Here is a 19,828-nt window from a genome sequence, read left to right as displayed (position 1 = left end):
CCTCTTGACTAGGCCTCAAAGGACTTGGGAGTGGAAAAAGTACAGAGAAACATAATATTGTTACCACCCTAATTCACGCTGCTGCAAATTGTTTGGATCCATGTCAAAGGCAGAAATACAAGTGATGATAGCACATCCCTTTTATCCCTCCTGCAACATGGTGGCCAAGGTTTTTGCACAACACAACCTCCAACTCCTCTTGCTTCTTACTTATTTCAGATTCCTCAATCTTCTAAAGTGCGTGGCGGCGGGAATAATAATAATAATAATAATAATAATTTATATCCCGCCCTTCCCGGTTTAAAAACTGGGCTCAGGGCGGCTAACAGCAAATATAAAACACTGATTAAAATGTGACTTAAAAACAGCATAAAACAGCATAGAATACAACATAAAATGCAGCATCAATATCAATAAAATTCAAAAATTCAGGGCTCATTTTTTGGGGGGGGGGGGGGACCCAGTCAGTAGACATCGAACTATCACCAGAGCTAACTGGCCAAGTTGGTCCTACTAGGGCCAGCAAGGAGACCAGGGAAGAATTTAAATGTGGGATCCCAGAAAGGGTTTCTTCATAGAAGAGTAAAGGGAAAAGGGAAGAGAGGATCAGGCTAATTCAAATTGAAGGCCAGGCAGAATAGCTCTGTCTTACAGAACCTGCGGAAGGAGATCAAGTCCTGAAGGGCCCTAGTCTTGTGGGACAGAGCATTCCACCAGACTGGAGCCGTCACTGAAAAAGCCCTGGCTCTGGTGGAGGATAGTCTAGCTTCCTTACAGCCTGGGACCTTTAAGCTATTATTCATGGATCTTAGGGTCCTCTGCAGGACATACCAGGAGAAGCGGTCCCATAAGCATGAGGGTCCTAGGCCGCATAAGAAGGTCTATGTTTGGAACTACATTATTTGTTTTACTGTACCACTGATTGTTTCTGCTTTTATTGATTTTTCCCTGCTTCTCATAAACTGGCAAAACCAAAGAGATGCTGGGTTTATTATAGTTCAGCAACTTGTAGCTTCTTGATAAACTGCAAAGATTATATGCTCACCTACAACATATTACAGTAATCTAGTCACAAGGTTATCCTTACTTCCCTGTCCAGGAACAGTTGTAGTTGGTGCGCCAAGCGAAGCTGCTAATGAGCCACAAATGGTCACCAGGGGTTCTAGTGACAGCAATGGATTTGGGTCTGAACCCACCAAACTGTCACCCAGGGCAGGTAAACAACCCAATTCCGAGACCTAGTAACCACCCATAAATAAAAATAATTTTAAAATGGTAGGTGCTGCAGCAATCTAAAGGAGGTACCTGGCACTTCTAGTGATGCTGTTATGCTAAAGCATTGCAAGGCTGGAGTACTTCTTTCAACAAGATTCCCATTCACAACGACACTGAGAAATTGTATTACTCGTTATAGGCAGACCGTTTGCTATTTCTGGGTTTGAACCTCTTTCTCCCATTGTTGCTCCAACTGAAATTGTGCGTTTCTGTGACCTTTACACACGATGTGGCTGCAGACATTGCATTACCATGATGCAGGATGCAGCAAAATTGGAGAAGTTGTGGACGACTGTTGCCATACCAATAAGGTATCCTTGAGCTCAGAAATGAACGGCAAGTAGAATACAAGTTGCCAAATTAGGAAATATTCTTAAGTATATTGGAGTAAGAGGGGATGGTGTCAGCATCCCTCTCCCAAAACTGGCCGGCTGGATCTTCTGTATACCCAGCTGCCCATTCCTATTCTGGAAGAATTTGTCTTATGCCGATGTCACATCCATGCTATACATTTAAAGCACTCATATACCTCTGGTACAGTCATGGCTTCCCCCAAAGAATCCTGGGAACTGCCCAGAGCCGTTACGAGACCCTACAGTGCCCAGGTTTCTTTGGGGGGGAACCATGACTGGTATGATACTACATTGAAAGTATGGTGTACATCTTACCTGAGCCATTTATCCCCCTAGGTCAGTATTATCTACTCTTTAACTTGGCAATGGCCTGGTAAAGTTATAGACAGGACTTCTTTTCCAACGCTAACTGGGCATACCAGGGATTGAACCTAGGAAACTTCTACATGCAGTGCATGTGCTCTACACCAGTGAGCTATGGCTCCGGACAGTGGCCAGGGCGGTTAACTCAACTCTTGACTCAGCAACTTGCCTCCCTTTCCTACTGTGTTCTGGCTAGCCCTTACCAGCATTGCTGCCTTTCTTCCTTGCTATATGGTCTTAACTGCAATGCAAATGGTCTGCAACCTCTTGCGCTCTCAGACCACTTCAGTCAAACTCTGGAGGGTTGGCTGGGCAAGTTGCTTCACCTCCTATCAAACTTTCAACCAGCGCACAAGTCCTAGTGCTCCCTGCCCTAGCTCCCAAGAGGTGGTAGTACTTGACACTCTACAGCCATGGCCTCTCCACCACAACCAAGATGCCACAACTACATTAACTGCTTAAACCAGTGTTTCCCAAACTTGGGTCTCCAGCTGTTTTTGGACTACAACTCCCATCAGCCCTAGCTAGCAAGACCGGTGGTCAGGGATGATGGGAACTGCAGTCCAAAAACAGCTAGAGACCAAAGTTTGGAAAACATTGATTTAAACAATTGGCTTCCAGCACAGTTCAGTACAGTTCTAGGATGTGGGTGGCGCTGTGGTCTAAACCACAGAGCCTAGGGCTTGCCGATCAGAAGGTCGGTGGTTCGAATCCCCATGATGGGGTGAGCTCCCGTTGCTCGGTCCCTGCTCCTGCCAACCTAGCCGTTCGAAAGCATGCTAGTGCAAGTTGATAAATAGGTACCGCTCCGACGGGAAGGTAAACAGCGTTTCCGTGCGCTGCTCTGGTTTGCCAGAAGCGGCTTAGTCATGCTGGCCACATGACCCGGATACTGTCTGCGGACAGTAAAGCGAGATGAGCACCACAACCCCAGAGTCGTCCGCGACTGGACTTAATGGTCAGACGTCCCTTTACTATGTGCCATTCCCTGCAACTAAATATACCAGAGAAAGGTGGTCACAAAGCCCAGATGACAAATCTGCAACAGAGGAATCACTTTCTATACCTGGTGAAATAGAAGGCTATGGACTATATACTTCAATGAAAGCAGCACCGCTGTAAGCAATGCATAATAAAGCTACAGATCACACAGCCTTTACCACTCTGGATGGTGAGAGCGAGTCACAGAGGAGCTGCAAGCCGATTTAAAGGAATCACAGCAGTAAGTAAATGCTTGGATTCAGAACTCATCAGTAGTCAAACACTGGCACTTCAAGAGTGCAGATCAGCAATAGTATTTTTAGCATGATTGCGAACTTTTTGCACTTTCAGCCAGCTCCCTGTAGATTTGTACAGCTGAGTCATTATAGAAGCTTCTAAACTGCTCAGAACCAACAGAAAAGCCTGGTACTTGGCAGGGCTTGTCCCTCCCAACCTACAGGCTGAGGCCTTGAGACGAATCTGGGCAATGCTGCAGTCCTGGTGTCCAGCACTTTGCCAAGATACCAGCTGCTGCACCAAGACATGCCGAAGGAAATTTGCCTGCTGGAAATCTGACTCTCAACAAAGCATCCAGTCTTCGCTTACTAAAGCAGTCAACTGAAGGAGATTTCTTCCTTTGCTGAATGATGCACTTGGGAAGGCCATCTACATTGCTACTTGCTTTTTAAAAACCTGTCTGGAACCCTGGAGAACCAATGCCAGCCCATGCAGAGAATACTAAACTGCGTGGACCAACAGTATGACTCAGTATAAAGTCGCTTCCTATGTTTCACAGTTTTAAATTTTGAACTCCTTCTCCAAAATAGGCTTTTCCATACATAGGCAAAATCAGCTCTCTTCTGCTGTTCCTCTGGCTCTGCAGAGTCATTGCAAAGCAGAAGAAACAGTAAGGGGCAAGGGAGGCTAGAACAGTGAACATGCAATGGCAGAGTTTTGCATGGGAACGCAGACACCCACTGCTGCTTCCTTGCTGTTCAGCCACTTCCAACACTTTTTTTTGCTGAAGGTGGTGGTGGGGACGCCACCCAGCTCAAGCACAATTCTGTGCTTGGATTGAGAATCAAAGTGGTATGTGATTCAGAGCTGACTTAAGACCACGAGACGACAACACACCCATAGTTCAGTTTTTGCAGAGGAGTTAATGTAGCTGCATGCACCACAAGGGCACACAATATTGCCAACTTGGGCCTGCTGTCAGGCTTTGCACCAGAGTCCCCTTTTGCTGAAAGATTCTCAAAATATCCAATGCCCTTCTTTATCCGTTAATGTTTTATTTTACAGAATCACAGAATTGTAGAGTTGGAAGGCACAACGAGGATCATCTAGTCCAGTGTTCCCCAACCTTGGGCCTCCAGCTGTTTTTAGACTACAACTCCCATCATCCCTCGCTAGCAAGACCAGTGGTCAAGGATGATGGGAATTGTAGTCCAAAAACAGCTGGAGGCCCAAGGTTGGGGAACACTGAATTCTAGTCCAACCCCCTGCAGTGCAGGAATCTCTCACCCAACATGGGACTCGAACCCACAACACAGAGATTAAGAGTCTCATGCTTTACCAACTCTATGTAGATTTCAATTTTCCCCCCTTTTTATTATGGACTGTTTATGTAATTATTGCTTATTGTAGGATGAAATGTGGGGCTGGCTGTTTTTTTTAGAAAAATAAGTGCTTATACACACAGGATGGAACACCCTGAATGTCATACAATCCCTGCCCTCTACTTTAACAAGGTGGGTTAATAGATGTGTGGGTGTTGCCACTCGTCCTATTTCTAATATGACTTTTCTCACATTGGGTATGGTCTGAAAATCTCTTGCTATGCATATTGTCTGTTGAACCTTAGCTACAAATTGAGGCACTACAGTGACACTGGTTAACTTAATGGATTTATTTAACAGGTTATATACATAGCTCATTGGTAGCACTCCTAACACAGACCTATGCAGAACATCTCCTGGTCTTAGGGATGGGAGTAGAGAAGGAGTCACAAAGCTGGGCTGTACACTTCAGGGAACAATGAACAGTTAATTCACTGTGCCCACATGTACAACACATGATGCCCAGATTGAACTGGCACTTGGGCCCATATGCAATGCTATTTCTGCCCTATGTCTCATAAATATGCTCCCAATGCCAAGGGGATCGTTCTGCATTGCAAGAATGCCTCTAAATTGCACGCTCATAGTCAATGGAAACAGTTATCTAGGTTGGTGAAATCTTAACTTTTGTGGTCAGGGCAAACTGTGGGAATCAGAGCAGACTTCTGCCACAGGCAGAATTTGAGCAAGTTTTGCATCACTGTAAAGATACTCAAGCGGGGTTTGCTTTGCTTGTCGGGGCTCCCATCCGAGGGAAGTTATTTTTGCAGCAGTATCTTACAGCTGGTTGCAGTGCAGTTAAGAAGTACTGGAGTCATATATTGCTGCAATATAATGGAGTCTAGTGCAGCAGGTCTACAGTACAGAAGTAAGTTACGGAGCACGCTTTGTTCAGGTAGTTGCCTAGGCATGTCTGGTTAATGCTGGGCCTCTTTGAGGCCTTCTTGATCACATGAACACTGTATGGAAATCCTTACTGATACGTTACCCCTTCACACATTGCCTCCCCGACTTGTATTATATGCACTTTTAATGGGACATTGGGTACATCCAGCAGACCACTTCATTTCCTTAATCACCACAGTCCCCACCTCCCCTACAGAGATTGTCAAAGTGGCACACACAATTTTTACAGACGGCTACAGTTGAGCAAGTGCCAATACTGCCCCACCTTAAGACGTCTGCACCAAGCTCTTGCCCCAGCCCACTGCGGCCATTATTCTATTGCAATACAAGCAAGCCCGTTAAAAGCACAATATATGCCCAGCAGAGTTAATGGCTGCATTTACAGGGCTCTTTGGGAATCAGTTTGGTAGCGCAGATGTCCTCTGAGCAACCAACATCTTCCACTAATGCAGCCCTGCATTAGTTTCCCTACAGAAGCTAGTTGTATTAATGCAACACATCTGTTGCCAAAATGAGCACAGCCCAAAATGAAAACGGTGAAGGAACTAAAGTACTTCTCTGACAGGCAACTTTTGCATTTGAGACTAATAACATAAATGGGCCTTCTGCATGTGGTTTCAAGCCCACCCGTCCCACTTCCTGGGAACACCCACCTGTTCCCCACCCACCCCCATTACGTGAGCAGGAGAGGCATACAAGCCTTTGCTTAAGCCATTCTTGCTAGAAGTTTGCAGAACCGCTCAGAAGCTATTTAAGATGCTGATGCCAAAAGCATTTACAAAAGCCTGACGGGACCAGCAAAAATACTGCCGAAACATCACACTGATTTGTCCTGCCACCCGTCAAAACCAGTGGTAGTTTCTAAGGCTTTAGCAGGATAAAAATATGTTTTGGTTTCTTCTGCAAAAGCCAATACAACACACATTCTCAAAGAACTGTACTGAGTATCATTGTAAACTTTGAGAAGCCCAGCTGAGCAAAAGCAGAATAGTTTTCAGAGGGCAGTGACTAGACTATTTTGGGTTTCTTTTACTTAGCTTGGCTTCTCCAAAGTTTCATCTTCCTGACTCATCACAGGCTGGCAAATCACAGAAACTCTGCAGTAGGAGAGGACAACACTCGAAGAAACAGGTGCAAATGCTTGGCTCCCCCATGAAGGAAAACTTCAAAAGGATAATGGAATGTGAGAGTTTAGTGCAATCACATCCAACCAGAGATACTATCCTAACCTGGTAGATACAGATCAGTAATCTCACAATAGGAATAGAGGCATCTCTCACAGGCCCTTGACCCAGGAAGAGCTACCACCCACTGCCTAGAGTCAAGATTTGGGCATCTGCTAATGAGCCTAAATGAGGGTCCTTTCCTTTGTTTCTACACCCCCTGCAGGGGGCAGCTTCAATTGCTGTGGGAACTTCTGGTGGGTTGAAAGGCACAGTAAAAAACAACAACAGTCTAAATAAATACAATTAAACTCCTTGCCATCATCACCTACCCACGTTGCAACAGCCTAAAATATTACAGCAGCCCACGATTCAAAGCCACTTTGGGGAGCACAACTTTAGTCCTCCAACCAGCTGGCTCTACAGGAGCATCACAGAAAACACTACTACTGCCCCCCGCCCAATATTTACCATTGCAATCTCAATGCAGTATCAGGTTAAGACACTTATCGCTCTCTATTAATTGGGGAGGGGGGCAGCTACAGTTTCCCTTCCCCAAAAGGTCTCACTTAGCGCCCCAATATTACTCTTGAGGGAATGGGTGCCTTAGTAAAACAGTAACAACAACAATGTTAAGAAAAAAGCTGTCGGGAATAATCAGAACCTGCCGTTATGCCAGGAACATCTCTTGGTGACAAAGCTGCAAAAAAAGGCAATCCGGCAACTGTTGCTGTGCGTCAGCAGAGTCACTCACCAGACTGCAGGCTAGGCTGGGCTGCAGCATCCGAATCCTGGGAGCTCCATGGCCTGTCCCACCCTGGCTGGCTGAGAGACTGCAGCCCAAGGCACAGGTCAGTGGTGTCTGGGAGACCACGCGGACCTTCCTGCACAGAAGGTGGGAAGAGCATTCTGCTTGCTGCCACTCCCTTGGAGTCCTGGAAGTCTGCTCAGACAGGGGGAAGAAAGAAAGAAAAATACACACAAATAAAAATACACTCACGCACGAGCTCGGGAGTTTAGGAGTTTTGCAGAGGGAGAAGCCCAAACCAGATCTCACGATATTCAGCAGCTATTATTTCTACAGATAGTGATGACATGGAGGGGTGGCGGGGAGGAGAGGAGCAGAGCACCAGATGGCCTGCGCCCAGACCCACGTCCACCCTCCTATCCCGCCGGCACTAGTGACTGGGCCGGCATGTGATCAGGCTCTGCTGATGCTTACCGTTCTGCCAGAGACGTCACTGGGCCATGCAATATAGCCACATCTTCGCTTACATGATAGAGGTGGAGAGCGAGCCTGCCCATGGGAGCCGAGGCAGCATGCAGGAGGGGAGAAGAGGCGAGGCCAGCGGACACAGTTAAACAGGGAGCTGTAGCTCAGCTTAGAGCGGGGAGGTGGCTGGAGGCAGCAGCCATCCCCCTCAGCTAAAGCAGAGCAGCAGAGGCAGCAGCACAGCAGCAGAGAGTGATTGTGTGTGTGTGTGAGAGAGAGAGAGAGAGAGAGATCACACTGTTGGCTTGGTGCTCTCCAGCTCCCCTGGCCCCGCCTCCCCACCCACAACCCCCAAAAAACCCTTTCGTCCTGGAATGTTTCCAGCTGCTGGCGCAAGCCCTGGAAGCAGCAAAATGCAAAGCTTCACAATTCTGCTAGCATCGTCTGTTTGCTTTAAACTTGGCTGCCGTGAGCCCTCACAGTCTCTGCATTGTTTACCGCTATGGGTAACCTTCAAATGAAAGAAAGATTCTGAGCTACGCGTTGGGAGGTGCATGCACACTTAAGGGGTAGTGGTAACAGAGCCTGACGTTTAAACAGTGCTAAGGTTAAAGTCAGCATCCCCCTGCCTTAATAATAATATTAAAAAAAACTAATTTGGAAGGGGGGGGGGACAGCCACACCCAAAGCATAACCTGTGACTACACTGCTTTCCCATCTAAAAAAAAATAAAAAATCTCCAAAATAAATGGCACAGGGATGTAGGAGGAAAACGCAGTTATGTTTTGCAAGTCTCCAAATTCCAGCATAATGCAGAACAGGGTGGGAGCCAGACCAGAGAACCTTGTCTCCTTTGAAGCTCTAGTCATAAGGTGTTCCAGCAGTAACATCCTGCTCACACTGCCACCCACCTGAGATTTAACCGCTGGAACAAACACCAAAGAGCACAGCTACCTGTGCCAACCTCTGGAATTGCTAAGAAATGGCAGTTTCATTCTCGACTTAGACCAGACATGATGCCTAAAACCCTAAAGGTGAATTACAAAGCAGCTACATTTTTAGTACAGAATAAGGAGGAGGATCTTTGAGGATGCAAAATTAGCTTCTTGTTGAAATCATCCAGGTTTTTTTTGGGGGGGGGTGAGAGGGAGACAGTCAGTTATCAATAAACCAACCATTTATCATTTTTCATGGTTAAGTATTACATGAAGTCAACATAGCTCTTATGTAGTAGGCAGCTTGCATTTTATGCATTATCGCCTGATAAAATCCTTCCTCTCCAGCCCAGCAAGATTCTCTACACACAAAAGGATCCCTCCAATTTAGGGATAAGGCATTCGCTGCCTTGCATCATAACCACAACTCATGTTTTGAAAAATTAAGCTGTATTACACTTGTTTTGAGTTTTATTGTAAACGAAATTTGCAACGGTAGTGAGTTGCCCTTAGGATGCTAAATGAAAACCAAAGGTTGCTGGATCCCAGTATTCCTGACATTTACAGTTAACTATTCGTGCATAACTTTGTTAACTATTGATAACTGATTACATTAAGTTTAGAATAGTCCTGTGTTTTTTTGCTGGTCTCCCACAGCTGTGGGAATTCTTTTCTCTTCCCCCTCAGAAGTTTTTTTAAAAAAACTGATAGAATATTTAAAACCTTGCAATTTAGGTTGTCATTTGTTGGCTAAGATTAAATTGGAGAGATGTTATTGTAAATGGATCATATTGCATGTTATTTCCATTTTTAAAAAAGAGTGTGCTCTGAAAGTTTTGGGATAGAGGTGAATGCAAATTTAGGCTAGGAAGTCCTATTCTGGAACTCATGGGATTTTAAAAGCTATGACTTAAACATGCATGCTAGCTGGGTAGAAATTTTATCAAAACATTTGGGGGGGGGCTTGGATCAGTTGAGTGGCTGAATTGTACATGCCTTTAGAGTGCTTATTGCAAACACAGAACACTGATTAAGGATTCTCTATTAGACACAGCAGAGGTCTAAATACAATATTTAAAAAATCTGCACAAAGTGACATTTGATGGGCAATATCGGTTGATATATTTCTTACAGAAGGGAGAAAGGAGAACACAATTCCTTGTTATCTATGTTTAGAATATGCCTAATAAACTATATGCTGCAACAGCAATGTTTAAAATGAGAAAATTGCTTGGGAAGGGCAGATGGTATAAGGCAGATCGTATAAAGTCCCTACACCCTGGCGGGCAATATTTAGCCGTGTGATTTCGCCAAACCACAGCCCAGAGGTGAAAGTGCTCAGAAGAACATCTGAATCTGCTCACAGTCTGTATAATTTTTTAAAAAATAATTTGTGGCTGTATTAAGATGCCACAAATGGTGCACTGGGCTGACCAGCGTTCAACATGACTTGGAGAATTTGTGTCCATGATGGAACTTCAGCATAAGGCTCCACGTTTGAGAGCAAAACTGGTAATTACCTAAAAACTGGAGAATAGACTTAGTAGTGTGTTTGCTGCAGGTCCATGCAGGCACAGGGGGAAAACCCATAGAACACCACAGCAGCACACAACTGTTTCCTAGGAGTTTCAGTTTTTAGCAAGAAAGCAGCAGTCTCATGGTTGCCAAGATATTATTGAATGTGTGGGCAATGTCTGAAGTCTCAGAGCCAGAGGGAATGCTGAATAAAATTTATACTATTCCTGGGGATAGAGTGAAAGGCAGGGCTTGGGTGCCCTCACATGGCTTTCCAACTTTCTTGTGGTTGCAGAATTATGACAACTGCAAAGTATTGATGCAAACTTGCAGCGATATCATTTGCACAGTTCACAGTAGTCCAATTTTATCACTTGCAACTCTTCGGGTTGTATCAAATCTACTGCTAAATGAAAGTCGCTAAGTGGTAGATTTGCTGCACTGGCAGGACGTCGTTGCACAAGGAAAAATTACATGCACTACCAAAGATGGCTGTGCAATGGACTGCACAGCTGTTTCACAACTGTGTTGGATTCCTTTGTTGTGCAGCCTTTAAACTCTGCAATCTCCTACAACGTTAGGTTACGTCCTACAACGTTAGGTTAGGTTTGTGTTAATAGCCTTACAGGGCAATCCTATGCATGTCTGCTCAAAGACCCACTGAGTTCAGTATATTCCACAGACTAGCTGCTTTCAGGCAGGAACCTTTTGAACTATGTCTACACATAAGTGCTACTCTGCAAGTGTGGTATACAAGCCTATTCTAGAGCTATACTCTCAAGAACAGCCATTTCCTTAAAATGCAGAGAAACAAAGCATATACCAGTATTTCTGAATGCTCACTCAACATGATCTCCTTTGCGGAAATAATAATCCTTTAATCTGAAATCCTGTTAAGCATTAATACTATTCTCAGAAAGGAGTAAAACTTAAATCTTTTTAGCAAGTGCCAGCTTATTCCCTTGGAGAATAAAGCCCAATCTTCATTCTCTGAGGGAACATCTCAATCAGCTAGGTAAAGCTACCAAATTGGGATTCTATGACTTTTTCTAAACCCAGAACTCACCCTAAAACTTCATATTTACTTTTGGCAATATAAGGGCCACCTTGTTTTTCCACTTACAAAGGAATCAGTATGTTCCATCAAAGGATGGAGGACAGACCTAGGCATTTGCCCAAGTAGTAGTAGTAGTAGTAGCAGTAGTAGTAGTAGTAGCAGTAGTAGTAGTAGTAGCAGTAGTAATAATAATAATAAAATAATAATAATAATAATAATAATAATAATAATAATAATAATTTATTTATTTATACCCTGCCCATCTGGCTGGGTTTCCCCAGCCACTCTGGGCAGCTTCCAACAAAAGATTAAAAATACATTAAAACATCAGTCATTAAAAACTTCCCTAAACAGGGCTACCTTCAGATGTCTTCTAAACGTCAGATAGTTGTTTATTTCTTTGAAATCTGATGGGAGGGCGTTCCACATGGCAGGTGCCACTACCGAGAAGGCCCTCTCCCTGGTTCCCTGCAACTGCTATTTTATGTTTGAGCACTTCGCTTCCCAAAAGGTCTGTGTTTTCCACTGTCCATAGTTATGAAAACCTGGACAAACATCAGTTATTCACAACACAGTAAACCAATTATTCTAAAACAAGCTGCTCTGTTGGTAGAGCATGAGACTTTTAATTTCAGGGTTGTGGGTTCAAGCCCTTCCAATTCTATGATTCCTGTGCAGTACCACAGAAGGATGCAGGGAGGACAGCATGCCAGTCTACAGAAAACCAGGCTTCTTCTTGTAACTTTAAAACTATGTTTTTGTGATATCCCATGGTTGCTTAATGGCTGTTTGTGGGCTGAGATGTCCACTTGGGCTAAGGGGTCCACTTGCCATGCTCATTTTCAGCCTGCCTAAAACACGATGGTCTCTTTAAAGGAGTCAAGATCTAGGGGAGAGGCTCTCTTAGAAATTAACCTGGTATGAGCTTTGGAAGCAACCCCCGCCCACTTCTACGATTTTCAGATTGCAGGCTGAATAGTCCTATAAGCATTTACATCAACAGGAGCAGATGGTATTCCCCAGGTGTCTGCAGGAGATCAAGTGATATTGCTATGAGAATGATGCCAGGTTATAAATCCTTCAGAGGCTCATGGCAGAGAAGGCAGTGCCACTGGGATTAGCAATTAGTATGACTGGAAACAGTGGGTAGATGCAGCCAATAAATTTCACCAAGTCATGCCCACATGCTTGATGAGGTGCCGCCTGAGCAGAACCAGTCAAATGTTTCATTTTATGAAAGAAGGCTCAGCTCCTGCAAAGCTGTTGTTCAACCTCCCAAGAAGTAATCCTCTTAAAATATTCAAAAGACCTTGTTAGCCCAGGTCTGGATTGCACAATCTGAATTTAACTTTCATCAAAAGGGTCTGGAGATGGCTACGGGGAGAGATTTAAGGCTCCATCAACAGTTTTACTGACCCAGGAACAGCATTTTCGGACAAATGCACTTTAAAGCTTAACTTCTCAAGGTCAAAAAACTGCACGCAAATTACTACTGTGGGTGTGTGATAAGGGAATTTACCACCTGCATGGTGGCGGGCTACAGTTCTATGTGCGCATAATGCCACCAACATTAGTTAGAAGAGATCATTCACATATTATGGTTACGTGTTTCAAGGTTAAGGCTGACCCAACAACAAATCCATACAGCCCCATAAAATCTGATACGTAATGAATGCTCTGAAAAGGTAGGGCCTTGAATGCTGGAAAGAACCAGTCTATTCTATCTTTCTAGGTGGGGTTTTTGTTCTGTCCTGCAGCAGTGAAGAACCTTTGGCCCATGGGCCAAATTATTATTTATTTTATTTATTTAAGTTTATATACCACCCGTCTTCCCACAGGAGCCCAGAGCAGCAAACGAAAGGTGAAAGAACAAAAAAGTATATTAGAAGGCATCCTAATCTGGTCACCAAGGCAGGCTTTCTTCCCCCCCCCCCCAAACCATGCACACCTGAAATCATGTGTTACATCAAGTGTGGAGCAGGGAAAGCCGTGACTAAAAAGAAACAACCATGAACTCTAAGTACACTCTAAATTGATCCTTGGTGAGTGAGTGTTGCTGTTAAGTGCCAATAAGCTTACCAGAATTCTACTGCATTACAGAAATCCTGATCAGAAACCCATATGCAGCCAATCCCTGCCAGAGGTAGGGCTTGCTGTCAGCATCAATCAGCTGATGGGTGCCAAAAGCAAGCCCTACAGGGAAACATTTCCTTTGCCAGCATGGTTTGATTTCAACCCACTTGGGCAGAAGGTAAAGGTAAAGGTAAGGGGACCCCTGACCGTTAGGTCCAGTCGCAAATGACTCTGGGGTTGTGGCGCTCATCTCGCTTTATTAGCCGAATCAACCCTGGCGATCAATGGGTGACAGATGTCGCAGCCAGATCGCCCTCACATCCGTTTTATTAGCCGAGGGAGCCGGCATACAGCAGAAGTACTATATATAAACTTGGGGAAAGAAAACAGTTCACCTGGCATTGCAGTGACATCAGCTAATGAACAGGTGGGCTTCCCCACCCTCCTGTTGAAGTGGCCTGGCACTTGTGTGCAATGCAAATAATCGCCAAATCAAAAGGACCTAAACAGCACACAGTCCATTATCTGTGTCCTAAAACAGGATTTGCTATGGATAATTCACTGCCATCTGGTTATTTATTATCTAGCATGTGGACCCAAGAAGGTCCACTGCCTCCATTTCCCCCAAACATAATGCAGGTAGAGATCATAGTTATTTCTGATAAAAATAACATAATTGCTAATTGCTTTACAGTGGTGCCTCGCAAGACGAAATTAATCCGTTCCGCGAGTCTCTTCGTCTTGCGAAGCATGGCTATTAGCAGTTTAGCGGCTATTAACGGCTTAGTGGCTTTAAGAAAAAGGAAACAAACTTGCAAGACGTTTCGTCTTGTGAAGCAAGCCCATAGGGAAATTCGTCTTGCAGAACGACTCAAAAAACGGAAAACACTTTCGTCTTGCACACTTTCGTCTTGCGAGGCATTCGTCTTGCGAAGTACCACTGTACTTATACAGCGAGGATGGGGGATTTTATCTAAATGAGCACCCAGGGTACAGCTTACATATATTTAACTACTTGTGGAGCATTTTGTTTCTCTCTAAATACTATTACCAACTTTGGGCTCGAGCTTTGGGAGATTTATAAATCCCTGGCTGCTTCCTGCATCCAAATCCTCAAGGCTGCAGAACAAGACTCAGATCATTTTCATAGGCTTGGTCACTGTCTTTGGATTAGCTATCTGTAGATTTAAGGACTAGTTTACGACTAATTTAACACTGACTTGCCTGTTATCTACTGGCACATTCAAGAAAAAGAGCACTTCGGCTACACAACTACAATGTAAACTGAAGCTTTTCTAATTTTACAAAAACTATTTATGCCTGCAATTCTGATTTATTTTTTGCACTGCTCATTACAAGCACAAAATGAAAACAAATGTGTGCTTTCCAACCTCATCAGACAGGCCCAATTTTTAACCATTTAGAAGCATTGGGTAGTAGCATTTGTTTTATTTTAATGATGGTGCACTTTGGCTTGTGTTTTAATACAACAGTCTTTACCTATGGAATGGGTCTGGTCATGCAGCAGAAAGTAGGGAACAGGTGTGCTTGGGAACTTGAAGTTTACCCACAGTATCAGGAATATAATCCTCATCTGACTCTGCCAGCTATTCCTCCTGATCGCACACCTTGCTACCAACTTATTTGCTAGCTATTTAAACCATCAAGGAAACTCACACATTGACTGTAAATATTACAACTCCATAGAAGCCTGCAGACTAACACGCCCCATATTTTAAAATATTATAATCAACTCATTAAGTCACCTGATAATAGATCTCTTTCTTTTGCAATGGGTGTTGTGCAGACTCCCTTGAAGTCAAGTGAGTTCCCCAGCATGCCGTTTATTTGTTGGAAAATCTTTGCGTTGCTGCACGTGGTCAAAGCTGGAACGTCAGAGTTGTCCCAGCAATCTTTTATGGTCCTTCCAGTACTGTCCTTCTGGAAACAAAAGCGACCATATTAGCACCACAGAAGGGAGGGGGACCTTAGGTCAGAGAGCCTGAATGCAGTCCTCCATGCCTCTCCATTTGGTCATTGCATGCTTGTTCACATTTGGACTACTCTGGTGTAATTTGAATGGAGGGGAAAGAGTAGTGTACAAGGAGCAACTTTGTGGTCTTTCCCATTCATAATAGTAGATGCTCCCTTTTGTGTGTTGCCCCTGGCTTTTGGTGTGTTGATTCTATGCCAATTAGGTAAGCACGGACAGTGCAGGAATAAAGATAGCTGTATACATACCTCAATTCCTTCTTTTAATCTCTACCCAGGAACTGCACAAAAGCACACAGGCAACTGTAAATTCTCAGCATACATTTTTGCAGTTTTCTGGTTTTGTACAAATTCAAGGGCCAGAATGTGCAATATCCAAGGCAGAATTTTTGAATTTGGTTTGCTTGTGCAGTTTTCTGGTTTTGGTACAAGTGTTTGGGATCAAGGGGAGGGAAATACAGTGGTGCCCCGCAAGACGAATGCCTCGCAAGATGAAAAACCCGCTAGACGAAAGGGTTTTCCATTTTTCGATGCGCTTCGCAAGACGAATTTCCCTATGGGCTTGCTTCGCAAGACAAAAACGTCTTGCGGTTTTTTTCGCTCCCCCCCCCTTTTTCTAAGCCGCTAAGCCGCTAATAGCCTTTTAGCCGCTAATAGCCGCTAAACCGCTAATCCGCTAAGAGGGTTGCTTCGCAAGACAAAAAAACCGCTAGACAAGAGACTCGCAGAACGGATTAGTTTCGTCTTGCGAGGCACCACTGTATTGCTCCATTAAGGAATGCACAGGAAACAGGTGCCAGAATGGCTGGAAAAGGAATGAGAGCATTGAGGAAGTACTAAGTGTGGAAATAGGCAGTACCAGAATGTGACAATGGATCCACCCCACCCCAAAACACTGAAACAATCTGCAAGCCTAAATGGAGAGAACTGGAGCCCAATTTATCAGATTATCCCTGTACTGTACCGAGTGATCCCTTGTTAGGGAAAAATCTAGGTGTGAGGCTGTTACAGTGGAAAGGCATTGAGACTGTTGTTTGAGAGTAACACCATGGGGACTATGCAAATTAAATGGAAACACAAACAACTGCAAACACACAATAAAACTCCCGCTGCAGACAAGCTCCAAGACTCTCTGCCCTGTACCAGTCACCAGCTTCACACAACATCAAGTGCTTTTGTCTGACAAAGGTTATCCTTGAACTGCCACCCTGCCTCTTGCCTGCCTGAATAGAGAGGTGTGAACACAGAAAGGCACCTTTTGACTTTTCTATGGCTGGAATATAGCCTACTGTACAAAGGCAGGATTCTTAAGAAGAGTTTGGATTTGATATCCCGCTTTATCACTACCTGAAGGAGTCTCAAAGCGGCTAACATTCTCCTTTCCCTTCTTCCCCCAGAACAAATTCTGTGATGTGAGTGGAGCTGGGAGACTTCAAAGAAGTGTGACTAGCCCAAGGTCACCCAGCAGCTGCATGTGGAGGAGCGGAGACATGAAACTAAATTACCAGTCTACCACTCTTAACCACTACACCACACTGGCTCTTAATCTTTGCTTTGACCACTTTTGCCTCCAGCTCTGCCTGCCACTAGGCTTGTCCCACCACCCTCAAAGGGTATGTAATGCTTGGGTTGAAATAGATTAACCATCTTGGAACGACATAATGAAAGTGATGCTACAAGCAACAAATTTTAACTGAACGCTTTCAGAATGTGCTTAAGGAGTCAGCCACAACACCTTTGGAATCAAACTATTTGCGCCACACAATGGTAATAAACCAAATACTTAGCATACTCTCAAATTAGCATTTCCAAGTTTGTGTGAGTGGGCGATTCAGAGCTAGGGTCATTTTTGCTTCCTGTCAATGTAGTCTTTTCATACCATTAATCAAATGATTCCAGTGTCCTCTACTCCACCAACTGTGCCTGCTCAAGGCTGCATCCTCCACACACCAACACAGGCACACAAATGTATGTTTTCAGATATTGCCAAGAACAGACCTGGAGACATGGGGATCGGGCCTTGACTGCTTAAAGTGCAGCATATTAATAAAGCAGTGACTGCAGATCTAAACTCACACCCCATAACTCTTGCAACGGTTTCTTAACTTCTGAGACTCTGTGCTTGAGTCTCCAAAGCTTTCTGCACCATGAGGACTAGAATGCTTAATGAAATCAGGACTCAGCAATGTTGAATTCCAGCTTCTCCTAGAACACACTGCTGCAGCTACTGTGTGGTAATCAGCAAGCGGCACAACCACCAGCAAGGAAAAAACCTGAACACAGCACAGTCTTTAAAATATCTGTACTATCAGAGAACACACCACAAACAGCCCTTCTAGAGTCAACAGCTAATGAATACAACTGAGTTTCAGGCAATTGACTGAGGATAACACCATCTAGCAAGTATTATTCCTGACTCCACCACCCCTGTTCCTGAAGTTTAAGGCCAACAATGAAATACAAAATCAGTTAAGCTATCCAGCCTTTTTTTAAAAAAAGAAACTTGTACAGTGGTACATTCTTATTAAGTTTCATATGCAGTACACAAGCAATTTATTTATGCACTATCAATTCAAGTATCCTCTCCAGTTGCAATTTCCAACAACCCTAAAACTACAGTGCCCAGAATCCTTTGAGGCAAAGAACGTGCCTCAAACGTGCTTTAGAAGTCCCTTCTCTTTGCGGGGAAGTTTGAGCTATCTCAGAATTTCTAGACTTAGCGTCCACTAACTCACCTCCAAGGAACTTATTCTTTGTCTACTAGCAGAAAAGGTATTTTTTCCCACCATGGTGCAAACTGAAACTGTGAGCGTTGGATAAAAAAGTACTTCAAAGGAAAGCAAGCCCTCCCCCACAAAACACAGGATCAAGTAACTGAAAAGCCAAGCAGATTTCATTTAGTGGGTCAGAACCAGGGCTTTTTTTCGGCAGCATTTCACAAGAGCTCAGCTCCAGCGCCTCTCAGGTGAGCCCCATTACCATTATAAGAGAACAAAGGAAGCGTTCATGTTGAGTCCCGGCACCGCTTTTTCTATAATAGCCCTGGCCAGAACCCATACAAGCAATACCACCATTTTTATCATTTTGCTGTTTAAAAACTTTTGTAGCGAAAGAAGCAGAAAATGGGGAGGAAAGATGTGCAACTTATTGCACGTGCGAAGACTTTCCACTCGAGTCCCACCTAGTTCAATGGCCCGTATTCCCAGTCATTCGCACACAGGTTTGCAATCTAGTAGCGTGCGCCTAGCGATGCCTACTCAGAAGTAAGTCCTGCTGAATTAAATGGGGCTTACTCCTAGGTAACGGGTTAGGATTGTAGCCTAAAGGGGGGGGGGTGTCCCACCGAGTTCAATGGCCCGTATTCCCAGTCATTTGTACACAGGTTTGCAAACTAGTAGCGTGCGCCTAGCGACGCCTACTCAGAAGTAAGTCCTGCTGAATTAAATGGGGCTTACTCCTAGGTAACTGGGGTTAGGATTGTAGCCTAAGGGGGGGGGACGGCTGGGGGTTTGGGAAACAGAAAAGCGGGTGGGGCAAGAGAAGCGGAGAGCCAGCTAGAGAAAAACGAAACCAACGGGGGAAATGCAGACAGGCACAGATGCGCACAAGAAAAAAGGGAGGTAACTCCACGCCCGTGTTCATCGGAATTAAGAGCAACTTCGCTTCTTAGAAAGCAAAGCCCATTAGTACACAAACCGAAGTAGGGGAGCGGAGACGAGAGGGAGTGTTGCCGCTCCTATGCGTTCCCCTCTATACGGCCCTTTTATTTGCTTACGATAATAGTCAATATTCACGCTGAAGGTCGTGTGAACGCCGCCGCACCCCGCTGAGGGTCCCCAGGGCGACTAGCTCTGGGCGACTCCCAAACCGAAACGAAACACCTGCACTCGGGGGGGGGGGGGGCGGAGAGCCAGAAGCCGCGCGCGGCTCGAGCACGTGAGAACGCTGGGGAAGCCAGACCCGCCCCGGCCACCCCCTTCCTAGGCAGGCTACGAGGCCGCGTCTTCCCGCGTTGCAAAGCCCTGGGGGGCCCCCGCCCTCCGCAGCCCTCTGCCCACCCGCCGCGGTCACCGAGGGGGTTTTGCAATCCCCGCTTTGAGCCTCTCGCCGTTGCTTCGCCCTCCTCCTGTCTCGGTCCAGCCTCGGACTCACCGGGACCGTAAAAGCCATCCCAAGGCAACCCGCTCGGAAACCCCGCGCGAGCGCTGCACGCGGGAAACTTATACCTGCGCGTCCGCACGTGGCTCCCCTCCTCCTCCTCCACGGGGCGGAGGAAAAGGCGCTAATTAGGGGGTCATCGTTAAAAACAGGGAGAAGCAAAGCCCTGCGCGCGCGCGCTTCCCCGGGGGGTCGGGCGAAGCGTCGCCGGGTCTGCCCCACCCT

General features: G+C 45.2%; 1 protein-coding gene across 12 annotated transcripts in view; it reads right to left on the bottom strand.

Annotated features, from left to right (window-relative positions):
• Nucleotides 1-19,828, bottom strand: part of CPEB1 (cytoplasmic polyadenylation element binding protein 1) — a 49,295-nt gene extending 29,467 nt beyond the window's left edge. For 2 of the 12 annotated variants that reach the window (XM_080981541.1, XM_080981547.1), the window contains exons 1-3: nt 19,598-19,799; nt 15,220-15,394; nt 7,415-7,603 (exon numbers count right to left, since the gene is read on the bottom strand). In XM_080981541.1, the coding sequence (XP_080837667.1) occupies nt 7,415-7,603; nt 15,220-15,394; nt 19,598-19,615 (382 nt within the window). In that variant the 5' untranslated portion in view covers nt 19,616-19,799. Of the gene's footprint in view, nt 1-7,414; nt 7,604-7,717; nt 7,820-7,882; nt 8,170-15,219; nt 15,395-19,220; nt 19,336-19,503; nt 19,565-19,597 lie in introns of those variants that run through there. The other 10 variants (XM_080981548.1, XM_080981551.1, XM_080981546.1 and 7 more) reach the window with 10 other exon arrangements.

The sequence above is a fragment of the Podarcis pityusensis genome (genome assembly GCF_964106645.2).
Source record: "Podarcis pityusensis genome assembly, chromosome: 14".
Classification (NCBI taxonomy): Eukaryota; Metazoa; Chordata; class Lepidosauria; order Squamata; family Lacertidae; genus Podarcis; species Podarcis pityusensis.
This window is presented reverse-complemented; position numbering and strand designations above follow the sequence as displayed.